Genomic DNA, 13,817 nt, shown 5'->3' with positions numbered 1-13,817 from the left:
GTCGGGGAAGGGGAGGGCTGAGAGATGGTGGGGAAAGGAAGTTGGCCAAAGAGAAACTCCAGCTAAGGGAGCAAGCTGTATCAATCGAGCACAGGTGTGCAGTGCCAACAGGGTTACAGGTACACTCTAGAAAGGTTAAGCTGTTTGTACGTGCAGGATGGGGAGAAGGGAAAACAGACAAACCAAACCAGGGGTTTGTACCCCACTGCATTGCCTGATACTTTAATGCCCTCCCTCTTCAATCTCATCAAAGTCTTCATACTGCCCAGCTTGACTCTAGAAAGCTGATCTTGGAGGCTACTGCCCACCCAATGTCCAAGTTCATAAAGCTGTCTGGACTATATAATTGGCTGTTTATTCTCTCTGTATGTACAGACTGACATACAGAATCTGGCCTTGTTCTTCATTTGTTAGGCACTTGAGTCTGAACAGAAGCTGTCACATGCCAACGTAAGTCATCTGGCAGCAGTAGGCTGGCTGTGTGCAGAGTAAATATGCATTAGATGCTTTCAAAACAGATGGGTTTTGGAATATTTCTTCTTTTCCAGAGTGGCAGAGTCTGCTTCTGCTTGTTGTCCTCCAACCCCCCCAACAATTTACTCCTCTTTTTCGGCTGCAGAGCTGTAGAAGACTAAATTTCCTAGCCTCCCTTGCAGCTAGGTCACATGACCATGCTTTTGCCAAAGGATATGAACAGCAGTGATTTGTGCAATCAGCCTAAAAAGTAATTATTTTACCCTGAACTCTTTTCCCTTCCCTCAGTCTTAAACAAGGACAGGCAAACCACCTCCTATCTTCTACCAAAGCCTTATGGAATGGTAGAACACTATATGTTGGGGGGCCCTGTTTCAGTGGTTAAACCTCTACCTAACAAACACATTCACTCTACCTTCCTTACCATAATAATTCCAATTTTGGAACCGGGTCTATCATGTCTCAGTTAAGACTACCCTTTCCTGCTTCCTTTACACCTACATGCAACCACAGGACTAAGTGAACAGAATTGTCAGATGGAACTTCTAATAGCATAATCTCTCTATAAAGTAGTCAGTGATCATCATTTTTCAACTTCCTCTTTCCCACTGCGTGGAATGTGAATGTAATGGCTGGAGTTCAAGTGGTTATTTGGTACCATGAAGTTACCAGCTAAGAATTATGAAGGAGCAGAAGCCAGGACTCAGGGTCCCTGAAGACAAGGGAGCACCCATGCCAGTTCTGGATTTCTTTCCATGAGAGAGAAAATTCTATGTTATTGAAGGTATTAACATTCGTATGTTATCTATGGCTAAACCTGATCCTAACGGATACACCATGAGCAGATATCCACATCTCAAACCCCAGCTTGATTTCTGGCTCTCTATCCCGCTACTAGCGACAGATAAGTAGAGCTATCGATCTATCTTCCCCAAGTCGCAGAAGTAAGAGACCAGTTTCCATCCTTCAGAACAGAATTAGTTTGCTTTTTGTGCTTGTGGAAGCAGCTCTGCAGGGAGGCTGGTGGCTGACAAGTCCCAATCTCTGGACCCAGATGGTCCCAACAATGATGGCTCACACTAGGGGGGCCACAAAGCCTGGTGTCAGGAGAAGTGGGTTGGAAGTGGGGAGGGAGACTGACCTAGCTCTGATACCAGGGCGGTGAGCATCAACAGAGCGTTTAAGAAGATGGAGTGCCAGTCATTGCAAATTAGGTCACTACAGACAGGGAGGAACAAGGCAACGTCTCTCTTCTAACCTGAGATTTCTCTTCCCATCAGCTGCCCTGGTCTCACGCCTTCCAGACTGGTGGTAGCCTTCTCCCTGGCATGGAGGGCTGAGGCCAGACGCTGAGAACTGAGGTGGGGGCTAGGCTCAGCAGTCCCTGTCCCACAGCCTCGCGGGACTTGGGTGACACCTGCCTCTCCCGGCTCAGTCTCCCCACTTGTAAAGCGGGAGGAGCAGGGCACTCCCCAGCCTGGCTTCGGCTGTGAGCAGCTGCCTCCCTGGCATCCTTACCAACGCTGACCCCGTTCCTGCGTCCTTCGGCCCGAGCCCCCAAGCTTGGGTCCCCTCCTCGCATCCCCGCACCCTCCTGCAGCCTCACCCTCCTCGGACAGGTAGCGCAGATCGTAGAACTCCCCCGCGAAGGTGCCATAGGAGGAGTCGTGGCGCGGCACCGCTTCGTCGGCTCCCGCGTCACCCCGCGCGCGGCCTCGGGGTCCCCGGCCCCCTGGGCCAGCGCCGTCGTCCGCGGGGCTGGCGGCGCAGGTGGCGGGCCCGGTCAGCAGCAGCAGCAAGAGCAGCGGCGCCCAAGCGTCCGGGCACCACCGCCCCGGCGGCCGAGCCATCGCTGCGCAGCGATCGCGCAGCCAGGCCGCTGGGGCCGCAGCTGGGGCGCCGCGGGCGCGGGCCGGGACCGAGCCGCCACCAAGCACGCGCCCCGCGCAGCCGCGCAGCGCCCGCACCGCGCGCGCCGCCCCCGCGCCTCGCTCTGCGCATCCTCGCGCCAGCCCCGCAGCCTCCCTAGTCCTCCCGCCTGACGCTCCCTCCCAGCAGCGTCGCTCCTTGTCTCCTTCTTCCCATTCCCCGCCATCTCCGCTACCTCCCTCCTAGTCCTTGTCCAGTGGCCTGCCGGGCAGATTTGGCCCTTCCAGGCCATTGTTACTCAGAGGGTGGTCCGCGGACCGGCGGCACCATGGACCTTGTTAGTATGACCCATTTCAGGCCCCACTCCTGACTCAGGAGGCAAGATTGCATGTTTTTAAACCCAAATCCCCAGAAGCCTAAATGTACGATCCAATTTCAGAAGCGCTCCTCCAGAGGATTTACCTTGAACACGCCTTGCCAGAATGGCTCTCTCCCCCCATCTTCTTCCTGGAATTTTTGGTTTATAAAAAGCATCTACTGGACGCATTCCCCGCCGCCCCAGGAGCATCACAGAATGAAACTGAAATCACAAGATCCCACTATATATAGATGGGTACCCTGAAGTGGAAACCAGAGCTCAGTTCTTGGGAGTGTGTCATCAGCAAGGGCTGCTGGTGTCCAAGCGTGACCTGCACGCTTCAGACTAGGCAACTGATTTACTCTGTGTCCCCGGCAACCAGCAAGAACAGGACTTGACCCGTCAGTATCATGTCTGATGACCACACAGAATTCACTTTCTCAAATCCATTCCTGCCACTTACAGTGCACCTTCTACTATTCACTCAGCCATCCATTTACTCACCAGGCACTTAGGATACTACAGCTCCCAAGGTTCTCTCCTGGTGAGGGTTGTTGGAATGATAGGGTTAAACAGTTAAGCTGTTCTGTTAGAGACACGGACACAATTCCTTTCATGCTGGTATTGTAGAACCAGCATTTTAACTTGATTTTCCTCTTTCTTTTTCTTTCTTTTTTATTGCATAAACTACAAAAATCATTATGAAGGCAGAAAAGTGGAGCAATCCCAAATGCAAGCCTAGAAGTCAGACTGCAAAGGGTGGCAATCAGTAATCACCATAATCAATAATCTCCATGATGAAATGAAGATAAAGTAAAACAGGAGAAAGTTCAATAGGTTCAATAGCATGAATAAATATGCATAGGGTTATGAAACATTAATATTCAAAAGGAAACTGGTGACCTCAACCTTTTATGGCCCAGACACCTGGGAGACAAGGAGACTGCTGTCGAGAAAGGGAGATTCACTGGGAAATCCAAAGGCCAAGTGTTTGCTATTGGGCCTCAGCTCACCACAGGTTGTCCATCTGGAGCTTAAATGTGTTAATCCTGACAGCTGAGTCAAGGTGCAATTCATGAAAATCTTGACCTTTACTCCAACATTATCAGTTGTTGTAACAAATAAATCAGATTTATGTTTGGAAAAGGTAAGATGAGCTACAATCACTTAAAAAATCAAAGCAATAAGGTTCCTTCTCTAAAAGCATAAATACAATTCTAATAAACTGACAATTGTGAATACAATTCTAGAATATAAAAAAGCCAATCCAATAAATTGAAAATCTGTTAAAGTTAAACCTTCAGAAAATAAAATAAAAAACAACTCAGTTCTTTTTTTTTTCTTTCTTTCTTGTCCTCCTCTGCTTCCTCCTTTCTTCTTCCTCTTCTTCTTCTTCCTCTTGGTAGTACTGGAGTTTGAACTCAAGCTTGCTAGGAAAGCCTTCTACCATTTAAGCCACTCCACTGGCCTTCCAATCCCTTCTTCGAAATTGAAAGTCCTTCCTTTTCCCATTCACGAGGGCAGGCATGGTCACTTTAAAGTGGACCAGGCTCCTGATTTCATTGCTATTCTCTGGTTTGGAAATCTAAGCCATTACCAATTTCTTTTTAATTCCTTTCATTTCAATTATCACAATTAACAATGGCACCCAAATAGGAAGGTAAATGAAAACCAGGTCATTCTTCCAGGTAAAATGGTCTGATAAAAGCACACAGGATTTCTAATTTGGGGGGGAGGGGTAAATGTTGGGGAGAGTTTGCAACCACAGCTCAATATAAGGTTTACAAGATCTGTGGATTTTAATTATCAACTCATGTTCAAGAACCTAAAGTCCATGGACTCAAAAGGAGGCCACAGATGAGCTCAGGGATGGTGTGAGGCCCATCTGAAAGTGCTGGAATAATTCAATGCATGGATTTTTTTTCTTTTTTTTTTTTTTTTGGTGGTATTGGGGATTGAACTCAAGGCCTCAGGCTTGCTAGGCAGGCCTTTTTACCCCTTGAGCCACTCCACCAGCCCTTTTTGGTGTTGGGTGTTTTTAGATAGGGTCTCATGAACTATTTGCCTGGTCTGGCTTTGAACTGCAATCCTGATCTCTGCCTCCTGAGTAGCTAGGATTACAAGCATAAGCCACTGTCACCCAGCTGTAATGTATAGATTTTTCTGGGGAGAAGACTCATAGCTTTCATAGGTCACTCAAAGTCTCCATGCCTCTCAGGTCTGAGGACCAATTTACATCTCCAGTTCCCTACAGATGGCTCCTACCATCTCATAAGATTCACACTGATCCAGTTAAATTGCCTTCTGGATTTTTCTTATTCTTTCTGCATTCCTACAAGATTTAAGCAGGGAAGGCCCTCAGCAGGGCTGGGAGTATAACTCAGTGACAGAGCTTGTCCAGTTAGAGTTTAAACATGGTAATACTGACAGCTGAATTAAGATGTAATTCAAGAGCTGAATTAAGGTGTAATTCAAGAAAACCCAGCATGCAGAAGGCCATGGATTTGATCCTCAGCATTAAAAAAAAGAATCTTTTTAAAAACTCTCAACACACATTCCTTTTTAGTTAGAGATCCACACTCCCCACCAATGTGAATCCACTGGATGGCAAAGAATTATTGTGGTTTTAACTGAATGTTCTGAATCCATTGGTTGAATAAGAACTTAGAGGTGAACCGCTTTCATTTCATTATCATTTTTCAAAGAAAGAAAGCACTGTTATTTTCTCCTCTCATCAAAATCATTTCTCTAGTTTTTTTCTGTTATAAAACAACTTCCCCAAATCAGTGCTGCATCTCAGTGTCTGACCAGTAACAGATGTGCCCTGCCTCCGACTGCCTGGTATATGTAATTTTTCCACTTTGAATTTCATAAGAAATAAAAGCTGTGATCTTGGAAGTTCCTCAGAAAATTAAACATAGAGTTGCCATATGATCCGTCAATTCCAAGACTGCTAAAAACATATGTTCACACAAAAACTTGTACACAAATGTTCATAACGGTATTATTCATTATTAGCCAAAAAGTAGGAGTAACCCAACTATCTATTAATTGATGAGTGGGTAAACCAAGTATGGTATATCCATACAATGCTGTATTATTCAGTCATAAAAAAGGAATGAATTTCTCACACATGCTACAAAGTGGATGAACCGCGAAAACAATATGGTAAGTGAAAGAAATTGATCACAAAAGACCACATGATAAATGAAATTCCCAAATAAGCAAATCCATAGGAAGAAATCCACAACAGAAAGTAGATTACAGGTTGCCAGGGATGGAGGGTGGTAATGTTTGCAGAGAATTAGGAAAACACACACACACAAAAACCACTGAATCATACACGTTAAAATGGTTAAAATGGTGACTTTTATTTGAATATTTTCAAAAGCTGTTGATCTTTGAGGTGGTGAAGGAAAATAACAATGACATCAGAATATTCCTGTGCTATAGCAAATTCTGGCTGCATCCTGGTGATCTTCTGAATGTCTAAAGACTTCGTTTTCAAACTCTTCAACCCTAAAGATCTTCTATGAAGTCCACAATGCACAAACTGTGAGGATATTCAGACCTTTACTGTAAAACCCACCACACCCAACAGGAGTCTGTAGCCACAGTTTGGAGCCTCACTCTGGAATGATTATGTCAGCAAACTGATAATTTCGCCCCCCTAAACCTAAGGTGTGTGTGTGTGACCGGATGGTGCTGTTGTTTTGGTGAAGCAATTGTACAATTTGTCACTATGAATCCACCCAGTACAATGTCAGGTCACAATGCCAAGCACCCATTACACATACAATTAGGCAAATAACCAGGACCACAGCTGCAATGATGGAGTCCTCTGGAATTTACTGGTTAGAGGTGAGCTGCCAAGGATACTGGGTTTTCATATACAGTAACAACTAACTTATTTGTGCTCAGACTTCCAGTGACATCAAATTTCTGAAACACCTGGGAACACAGGGGGATGTGGGGACAAAGCAGGAGACTCAGACTCCTGTAACAGCAGCCAAGACATCCATGCATCCCTCCTCAGAAGCAAAGCGAACCTGATGTATATGAAATACTTGTTTCCTGGCTTCCCTGGGAAACCTCCAGCGGTGTCCTGGAAGTTTCCATCAGAGGGCAGGAGATAGGGAATAGAGGCCTCAGAAAGCAGTACAGAAGAGGCAGAGGTTGCTAGATTGGCAAGAGGTGACAACTCCATGTTCTACAGGAACACATTTTGTGTCAGGTACACGAGATAAATAACAGCTAAAGCTGGGGGTGGGTCGTGGGGGTAAAAAGCCCCTCCAACTACAAGTACCCCAGATAGCTCTACTGATAGAGCAGGCAGCAGTAAAAAGCCACCAATGAGAAGAGCGTCACAGCCTACAAAAGGCCAAGCTAAGCCCTACACATTTTGATAGCTCTTGGTGACATCACTGCACCATACCAAGGTAAATACAGGGCTGATGTTTATAATGATGACAATGGTTCATCAAGAAAAGGTTGAATACTCTCCAGTATACTCTGTTTTCTAAGGCAGGGAAGTATGTAATACATCATAGAAAGATTTCCCTCAAAAAATATTAAAATTTTAAAGTCAGCACTTAAAGGGTTACTCCTTGGTTATCTGAATATTTGTTTATGTACCTCATTGACAATAATGCTAACAAATGAGGCATTGCTTTTTTATAGTCATTAGTATCAAATTATTGGCACCATTCAGTTGTCAGGATAGGGACAGGAGAGCAAACTATACAATACAACAGAAAAATGCAGTTCTGATACAAATGTTTGAGATCAATTCTACTTAACAAGCGGTCGTCAGAAATGAATGGACAGCTTACATATAGGGAAATACAGCTAGTAAAATCATCACACGGAAAAGTGCTCAGCCTTGCTAGCAATTAATGAAATAAAAAAACTTTTCAAGAACAACTATACACATCTATTAAACTAGCAAAAATAAATTAAAATGGCAAAACCCAACACTGGCAGAGCTACTGGCAAACAGAAATGCTTATACATTGCTGGTGGCATCATAAATTTTAAACGGGTTCAAGCATTCAGAGGGGGTAGGGAGTGAAACTAGATGACCTTTGAGGTCCTTCCAATCCAGAGATTGGATCTTTCTAGAAAGCAATCTGGCAATATAAAACAAGAGCTATAAAATACCTCATGCTCTTTGACCTTGTATCCCTCTTTGGAGATATTCCTAAGGGAATAATCCAAAGGAAGGAGCATATTTTTTTTTTTACAAAGACATTCATAGCAGCACTATTTATAAGAGTGAAAAATTGGATGTAACTCAAATATCTAATAATGGGGAGAAGTGAGGTTAGCTGTGTTACATGGATATAAAGACATTGAAATTGGTGAGCATAGGACCTGGCTGATATGGAGAAAAGTGTTCACCAGAGGGGAAATACAACAAAAGAATGTCTATGCTAATCATAGCTATGTAAAAACATGTGCATATTCATTGAGAAAGCTAGGGAAATAATTTAGAGGGTAATTTGTGGTTTGGGGGTTCCTTTATTCCTGCAAAGGTTGTTCAAGTGCATAATAAAAATTTAAAAACACATTTCTTGAAACTATACAAAAAGGGAGCAAAGTTTCTTCTGGTCAAGTTTCTACCAACGGTATATGAATTGATTAACTTTAGAAATAATTTTCCTTTTTGGAAAACTCAAATGAATTTCCTTGATATCAAATTATTTTAACATTGAAAGGATTTTTTAGGTAATTTAAGCTAGAATTTCCTACTTGGGGGTCCAATGATAAATTCTATTTATCCTAGATAAACTCATATTCAAGTCCACACATTAAATTATATTTCAGATTAAGCTGAAGTACTTTTAGTGGTAGTGACATGTAACTTTCTTTTTTTTAGTTCATCTACTCAAGTCTGAATAAAAATAAAGGACTTTATAAGATCTGTGTATTTATCAGTGTAAATGAAAAACCAGCAGTAAAGAATTATTCTCTCATTAAAAATGACTCTTTTAACAAACAGTCGATGCTTGGTGCAAGTTTCTATCATACAAAATCACATGGTTGAGACTGTTAGCAGAGGGTTGACCCCGTGGTACTTAACAGATACACACAGGAACCTCTCAATTTGGAATCCCTGTTTTCCCCTCTTTCTGCTTCTAGACTTACCAAATCCTGTCTCCACTACACTGAGCAGGAAAAAACCTCTCATGCTCAGGAGACATAAAATAACTTTTCCAATAAAAGTCAAGCCCGAAGCTGGCTTCCACTGACCATGGAGACCTGGGCGAACAGAGTCACAACATTTGTGTGTTGTGCTGGAGTGAGCACACAGAGCCCGAGGAAAGGAAACGGACAGAAGGCACCATGCCATCCTCCGGCCAACAAAGGGGAATTTCACAGTTCAGTCATCAGCAGTCTTTTCATCATCTTCTCTCTTTCCAGTTCCTGCCGGAGTGTCTCTGCACTAAAAAAGAACAAGTGACAAAATAGTAAGACAAACCCTCAAAAATCACAGGCACTGACAGAGCTTAAATGTCACCTCTCAGATTTGTTCTTCTTGACTTTCCTGTCCTACTCCTTTTTAGGATGCCATAGACATTGAAGTGTTTACAGTGACCTGGAATTGTATGACTACTTAAGGGTTTCCCCATTAGTCTGAGGCTTCCTCAGGGGACTAATTTTATGTCATTCATCTTTAAAGTCTCAGACCCTAGCATAGGATCTGATACACAGCAGCCACTCAGCAAAAGTCTCTTGAATGAATGAAGTGTTTAGGGTTATATTTCTTTAAATCATGCTTTAAATTCATTCCATATACATTTTTTCTCAGACTTTAATTTGATTAATGTGTGAGGTTATATCTTAATATGTGATATGTTTAATGAATAAAATGTAATAAAGTCGAATTAGGGGTGTAGTGCAGTGGTAAAGCACTTGACTAGCATCTGAGAGGTGTGCTTTAATCCCTAGCAAAAGGAGGAAAGGAAGGAAGGAAGGAGAGAGGAAGAGAAGGAAGGAAGGAAGGAGGGAAGGAGGGAAGGAGACAAGGAAGGAAAGAAGGAGGGAAGGAGGGAAGGAGGAAAGGAAGGAAGGAAGGAAGGGAAGGAAGGAAGGAGGAAAGGAAGGAAGGAAGGAAGGAAAGGAAGGAAGGAAGGAGAAAGGGAGAAGGAGGGAGGGAAGGAAGGAAGGGGGAAGGAAGGAAGGAAGGAGGGAAGGAGGAAGGAAGGAGGGAATGAGGAAGAAAGGGGGAAGGAGGAAAGGAAGGAAGGAAGGAAGGGGGAAGGAAGGAAGGAGGGAAGGAGGAAAGGAAGGAAGGAAAGGAAGGAAGGAAGGAGAAAGGGAGAAGGAAGGAAGGAAGGAAGGGGGAAGGAAGGAAGGAGGGAAGGAGGAAAGGAAGGAAGGAAGGAAAGGAAGGAAGGAAGGAGAAAGGGAGAAGGAAGGAGGGAAGGAAGGGGGAAGGAAGGAGGGAAGGAGGAAGAAAGGGGGAAGGAGGAAAGGAAGGGAGGAAGGAAAGGGGAAGGAAGGAAAGGAAGGAAGGAAGGAGAAAGGGAGAAGGAAGGAGGGAAGGAAGGAAGGGGGAAGGAAGGAAGGAAGGAGGGAAGGAGGAAGGAAGGAGGGAACGAGGAAGAAAGGGGGAAGGAGGAAAGGAAGGAAGGAAGGAAGGGGGAAGGAAGGAGGGAAGGAGGAAAGGAAGGAAGGAAGGAGAAAGGGAGAAGGAAGGAGGGAAGGAAGGAAGGAGGAAGGAAGGAAGGAAGAAGGGAAGGAGGAAGAAAGGGGGAAGGAGGAAAGGAAGGAAGGAAGGAAGGGGGAAGGAAGGAAAGGAAGGAAGGAAGGAGAAAGGGAGAAGGAAGGAGGGAAGGAAGGAAGGGGGAAGGAAGGAAGGAGGGAAGGAGGAAGGAAGGAGGGAACGAGGAAGGGGGAAGGAGGAAAGGAAGGAAGGAAGGAAGGGGGAAGGAAGGAAGGAGGGAAGGAGGAAAGGAAGGAAGGAAGGAGGAAGGGAGAAGGAAGGAGGGAAGGAAGGAAGGGGGAAGGAAGGAAGGAAGAAGGGAAGGAGGAAGAAAGGGGGAAGGAGGAAAGGAAGGAAGGAAGGAAGGGGGAAGGAAGGAAGGAAGGAAGGAAGGGGGAAGGAAGGAGGGAAGGAGGGAAGGAGGGAGAGAGGGAAGGAGGGAAGGAAGGAAGGAAGGAAAGGAAGGAAGGAAGGAAGGAAGGAAGGAATTGAACCCAGGACCTTGTGTTCTTAGGCAAGCTTTATGCCACAGAGTTGCATCCTAGTCCTAAAATGTATATTTGTATATTTTTATTCATCTGCCTCATCAATGAGGTAATTCTCATATTCTCTTTCTCTCTCTCCTCTCTCTAGCTCTCCACTGAGATAGGGCCTCACTATGTTGCCCAGGGTGGTCTCTACTGTGTGGGCTCAAGCACTCCTCCCACCTCAGACTCGCAAATAGCTTGGACTACAGGCATATGCCAGTGCACAGTGTACAAGATGTGGATTTTTAGGGGCACAAACTAAATTTAATAATCTCATTTAGAATAGCGATCAGTTTCTACTGTGCCAACAAGACCCTACACACTCTGGCCCCAACCTGCAACATTCGAGTTCTCCTATGCTGTCATTTACTCTGCTCTGGCTGTTATGGAGAAAAGTCCTGAATAGCCCCTCTTGCTTTACTTGCTCTTAGGTAACTTAAGAATCACTAGCTTTGGAGGTTGCACAGCTAGGCAATACTTTTTGAGTCTTTCACTAGCTTTGCGGTGGGCAATTCCTCTGCCATGTGAGTTTCAATGATAGTGGTTGCCTAGGTTACTTTGCAGGGAACTTGAAGCCTACTTTTGCTGAGAACACTGACTCTTCACTTGGGCCTGCAGATGTCTGTTGGGTGACTGGAATGAGATGAAAAGGTGTGGTGGCATCACTATCTTCACACTTTGTCTGTCTCCTTTGCTGCCCTAAACTTTGGATCACAAAGTAGATAACTGTGAATGTTGATATGTTGATTATTTGAAGAATGTCTTGCCCAGAACTGTAATACAGGATTAGCCTGATCTAGACTTGTCTAGTCTCTGTCTCCCCTTCAAGACTAAGACTGGAAATAAGCCCCAAGACTGGAAATATGACATCATAAAAGGGTGAAAAAAGGTGGCACCAGAGTTCCTGGAAGATCTCTATTCCAGAAAAGACTCAAACATTCCTCTATTCTTCCCCTTTATTGGACTAACTCTCACTCATTATTCCCATCCTATGTCTGTAATTCCTCAACGTCGTGGAGTTGAGAAGCTGATTTGTAAGAAAAGCCCCCATTTTTCCATTCTTTGGCTACCGAATGAAGCTCTTTCTTCTGTCACTCTGTCCCTTGATTCACTGACTTCATTGAGCAACTGCCGAATTGGACCTATCTCAATTACCTGACCACACTGGACACTTAATCTTCCTTAATCATGGCAAGCCTGCTCCACCTCAAGAGTCTTAGCACTGGCTGCACCCTCTGCGGAGTTATTCTTTTCCAGCTATCTGCAGCCTGCTCCCTCACCACCTTCAGGTCTTTGCTTACGTGCCATCTCCATGAGGCTATCCCAGACTGTCCTATTGTCTTTTGTGGTCTTATTTTCTTCCTTAGCACTTGTCACTACCATGAACACGCACATACATACACACATTTATTTGTTTGCCTCCCTTACCCCCATGCATTAAAGTGTAAATTAGTAAACTCCAAATGGACAGGACTTTATCTGTTTTGTTCAGTGTTTATCCCTAGCATCTAGAATACAGCCCACCTCCGGTAGACATTTCATTAAATACTTACAGGATAAACAGATGCTACAATACAGTGAACCTAGAGTCTGTGTCTGGTTCCCTGACACCAGGGTTACCTGCTATTGCCTGCTGATTTGACCCACCTGGCTGCCAGAGAAACAGGCTTCCGGGTGGTGTAGATGGTCTGTACTGTGGAGACGGTCTCTGTCAAAGGCCGCAGGGCTGCTGCTGGAATCAGCGGGGAAGACTGGCCAGGACAGCACTGTAATTTACTGTCTCTAAAGTCTGCCTACAGAAGAAAAAGAAAAGAGATCAATCTCAACTTGGGTTCCATTTTTATACTGTCAGCTGCACTCTAAGCCTTACTGTACAGATCCTGTTATTTTTTAATAACAGCTAAAAATCAATTGTCATTTTAAGTGATTTTACTCTGTGCCAGACACTGTGCTAAGCACTGTACATACATTACCTCTTGACAACCTTTTAAAGTAGAGATCATGTTTCATTACATCTTAGACACCACTAAGATGCATCATTTTTGCATGTGCCACAGAGAAAGAAAAATACAGTATTCCAGCTTTGTCATGTTGTGTATTATAGAAGACATTATGATTTCAGAGACATTAAAAGATGACAAAAATGTACATCTTAGAACTGACTTTATGGAAAAGGGAAAGTGGGACCCAGAGAGGCTAAGTCTTCCACTCAAGGTCACACAGTAAGTGTTAACAACAGCATTCAGAACGGGGTTTAAGGACTCCATAATTGGTGTTTTTCACCAATATAGTGCCCCATTTAGAGGAGCAAAATGTGGTCCCCAGACTAGCAGCATTAGCCTTATTTTGAAACTTGGTAAAAAAGCAAATGCTCAAGCCCCACTCAAGACCTTGGGACCAGAAAGTCTGGGGATCAAGTCTAACAACTGGTGTTTTAATAAGACCTCCAGATGGTTCGGGTGCGTGGCAGAGTCACAGGACTACTAATCTCAAGCACCCTGACTAGTCTGAAGAGGAGAATTTCTTGTTGCCATCTTCATTGCAAAGAAAAATATGCTATTACTTTTACATAAAAAGCTTAGAGGATGGAAACTGGGTGTGGTGGCTCACATTTGTAATCCCAGCACTGGGGAGGCTGAGGCAGGAAGAGCACAAGTTCAAGGCCAGACTGGGCTACATAGTAAGATCCTGTCTCAAACAACTAAAAAAAAATAATGAATGAAAGAAAGAAAAAAATCTTAGAAGATAAAAGTGGGTAAGTGAAGAAATTCCACATTCTTCACTGGCATTATTAATATATTTCCCCATAGAATTTTTAAATGCCTACAATTTTGTTTGTTTTAGATCCTTTTGATAATACCAGCTATATATTTTATAACTT

General features: G+C 44.1%; 2 protein-coding genes across 5 annotated transcripts in view; both read right to left on the bottom strand.

Annotated features, from left to right (window-relative positions):
• Frrs1l (ferric chelate reductase 1 like) overlaps window positions 1-2,339 on the bottom strand; it is a 35,766-nt gene extending 33,427 nt beyond the window's left edge. Inside the window, exon 1 of the mRNA XM_020175902.2 lies at window positions 2,081-2,339. Coding sequence (XP_020031491.1) covers window positions 2,081-2,324 — 244 coding nt within the window. The 5' untranslated portion in view covers window positions 2,325-2,339. The remainder of the gene's footprint in view (window positions 1-2,080) is intronic.
• Window positions 2,340-6,051: 3,712 nt separating this feature from the next.
• Epb41l4b (erythrocyte membrane protein band 4.1 like 4B) overlaps window positions 6,052-13,817 on the bottom strand; it is a 132,152-nt gene continuing 124,386 nt past the window's right edge. For all 4 annotated transcript variants that reach the window (XM_074051307.1, XM_074051308.1, XM_020175896.2 and 1 more), the window contains 2 exons: window positions 12,584-12,729; window positions 6,052-9,146 (listed from right to left, as the gene is read on the bottom strand). In XM_074051307.1, coding sequence (XP_073907408.1) covers window positions 9,077-9,146; window positions 12,584-12,729 — 216 coding nt within the window. In that variant the 3' untranslated portion in view covers window positions 6,052-9,076. The remainder of the gene's footprint in view (window positions 9,147-12,583; window positions 12,730-13,817) is intronic.

The sequence above is a fragment of the Castor canadensis genome, chromosome 13, assembly GCF_047511655.1.
Source record: "Castor canadensis chromosome 13, mCasCan1.hap1v2, whole genome shotgun sequence".
In the NCBI taxonomy this organism is placed as follows: domain Eukaryota; kingdom Metazoa; phylum Chordata; class Mammalia; order Rodentia; family Castoridae; genus Castor; species Castor canadensis.
This window is presented reverse-complemented; position numbering and strand designations above follow the sequence as displayed.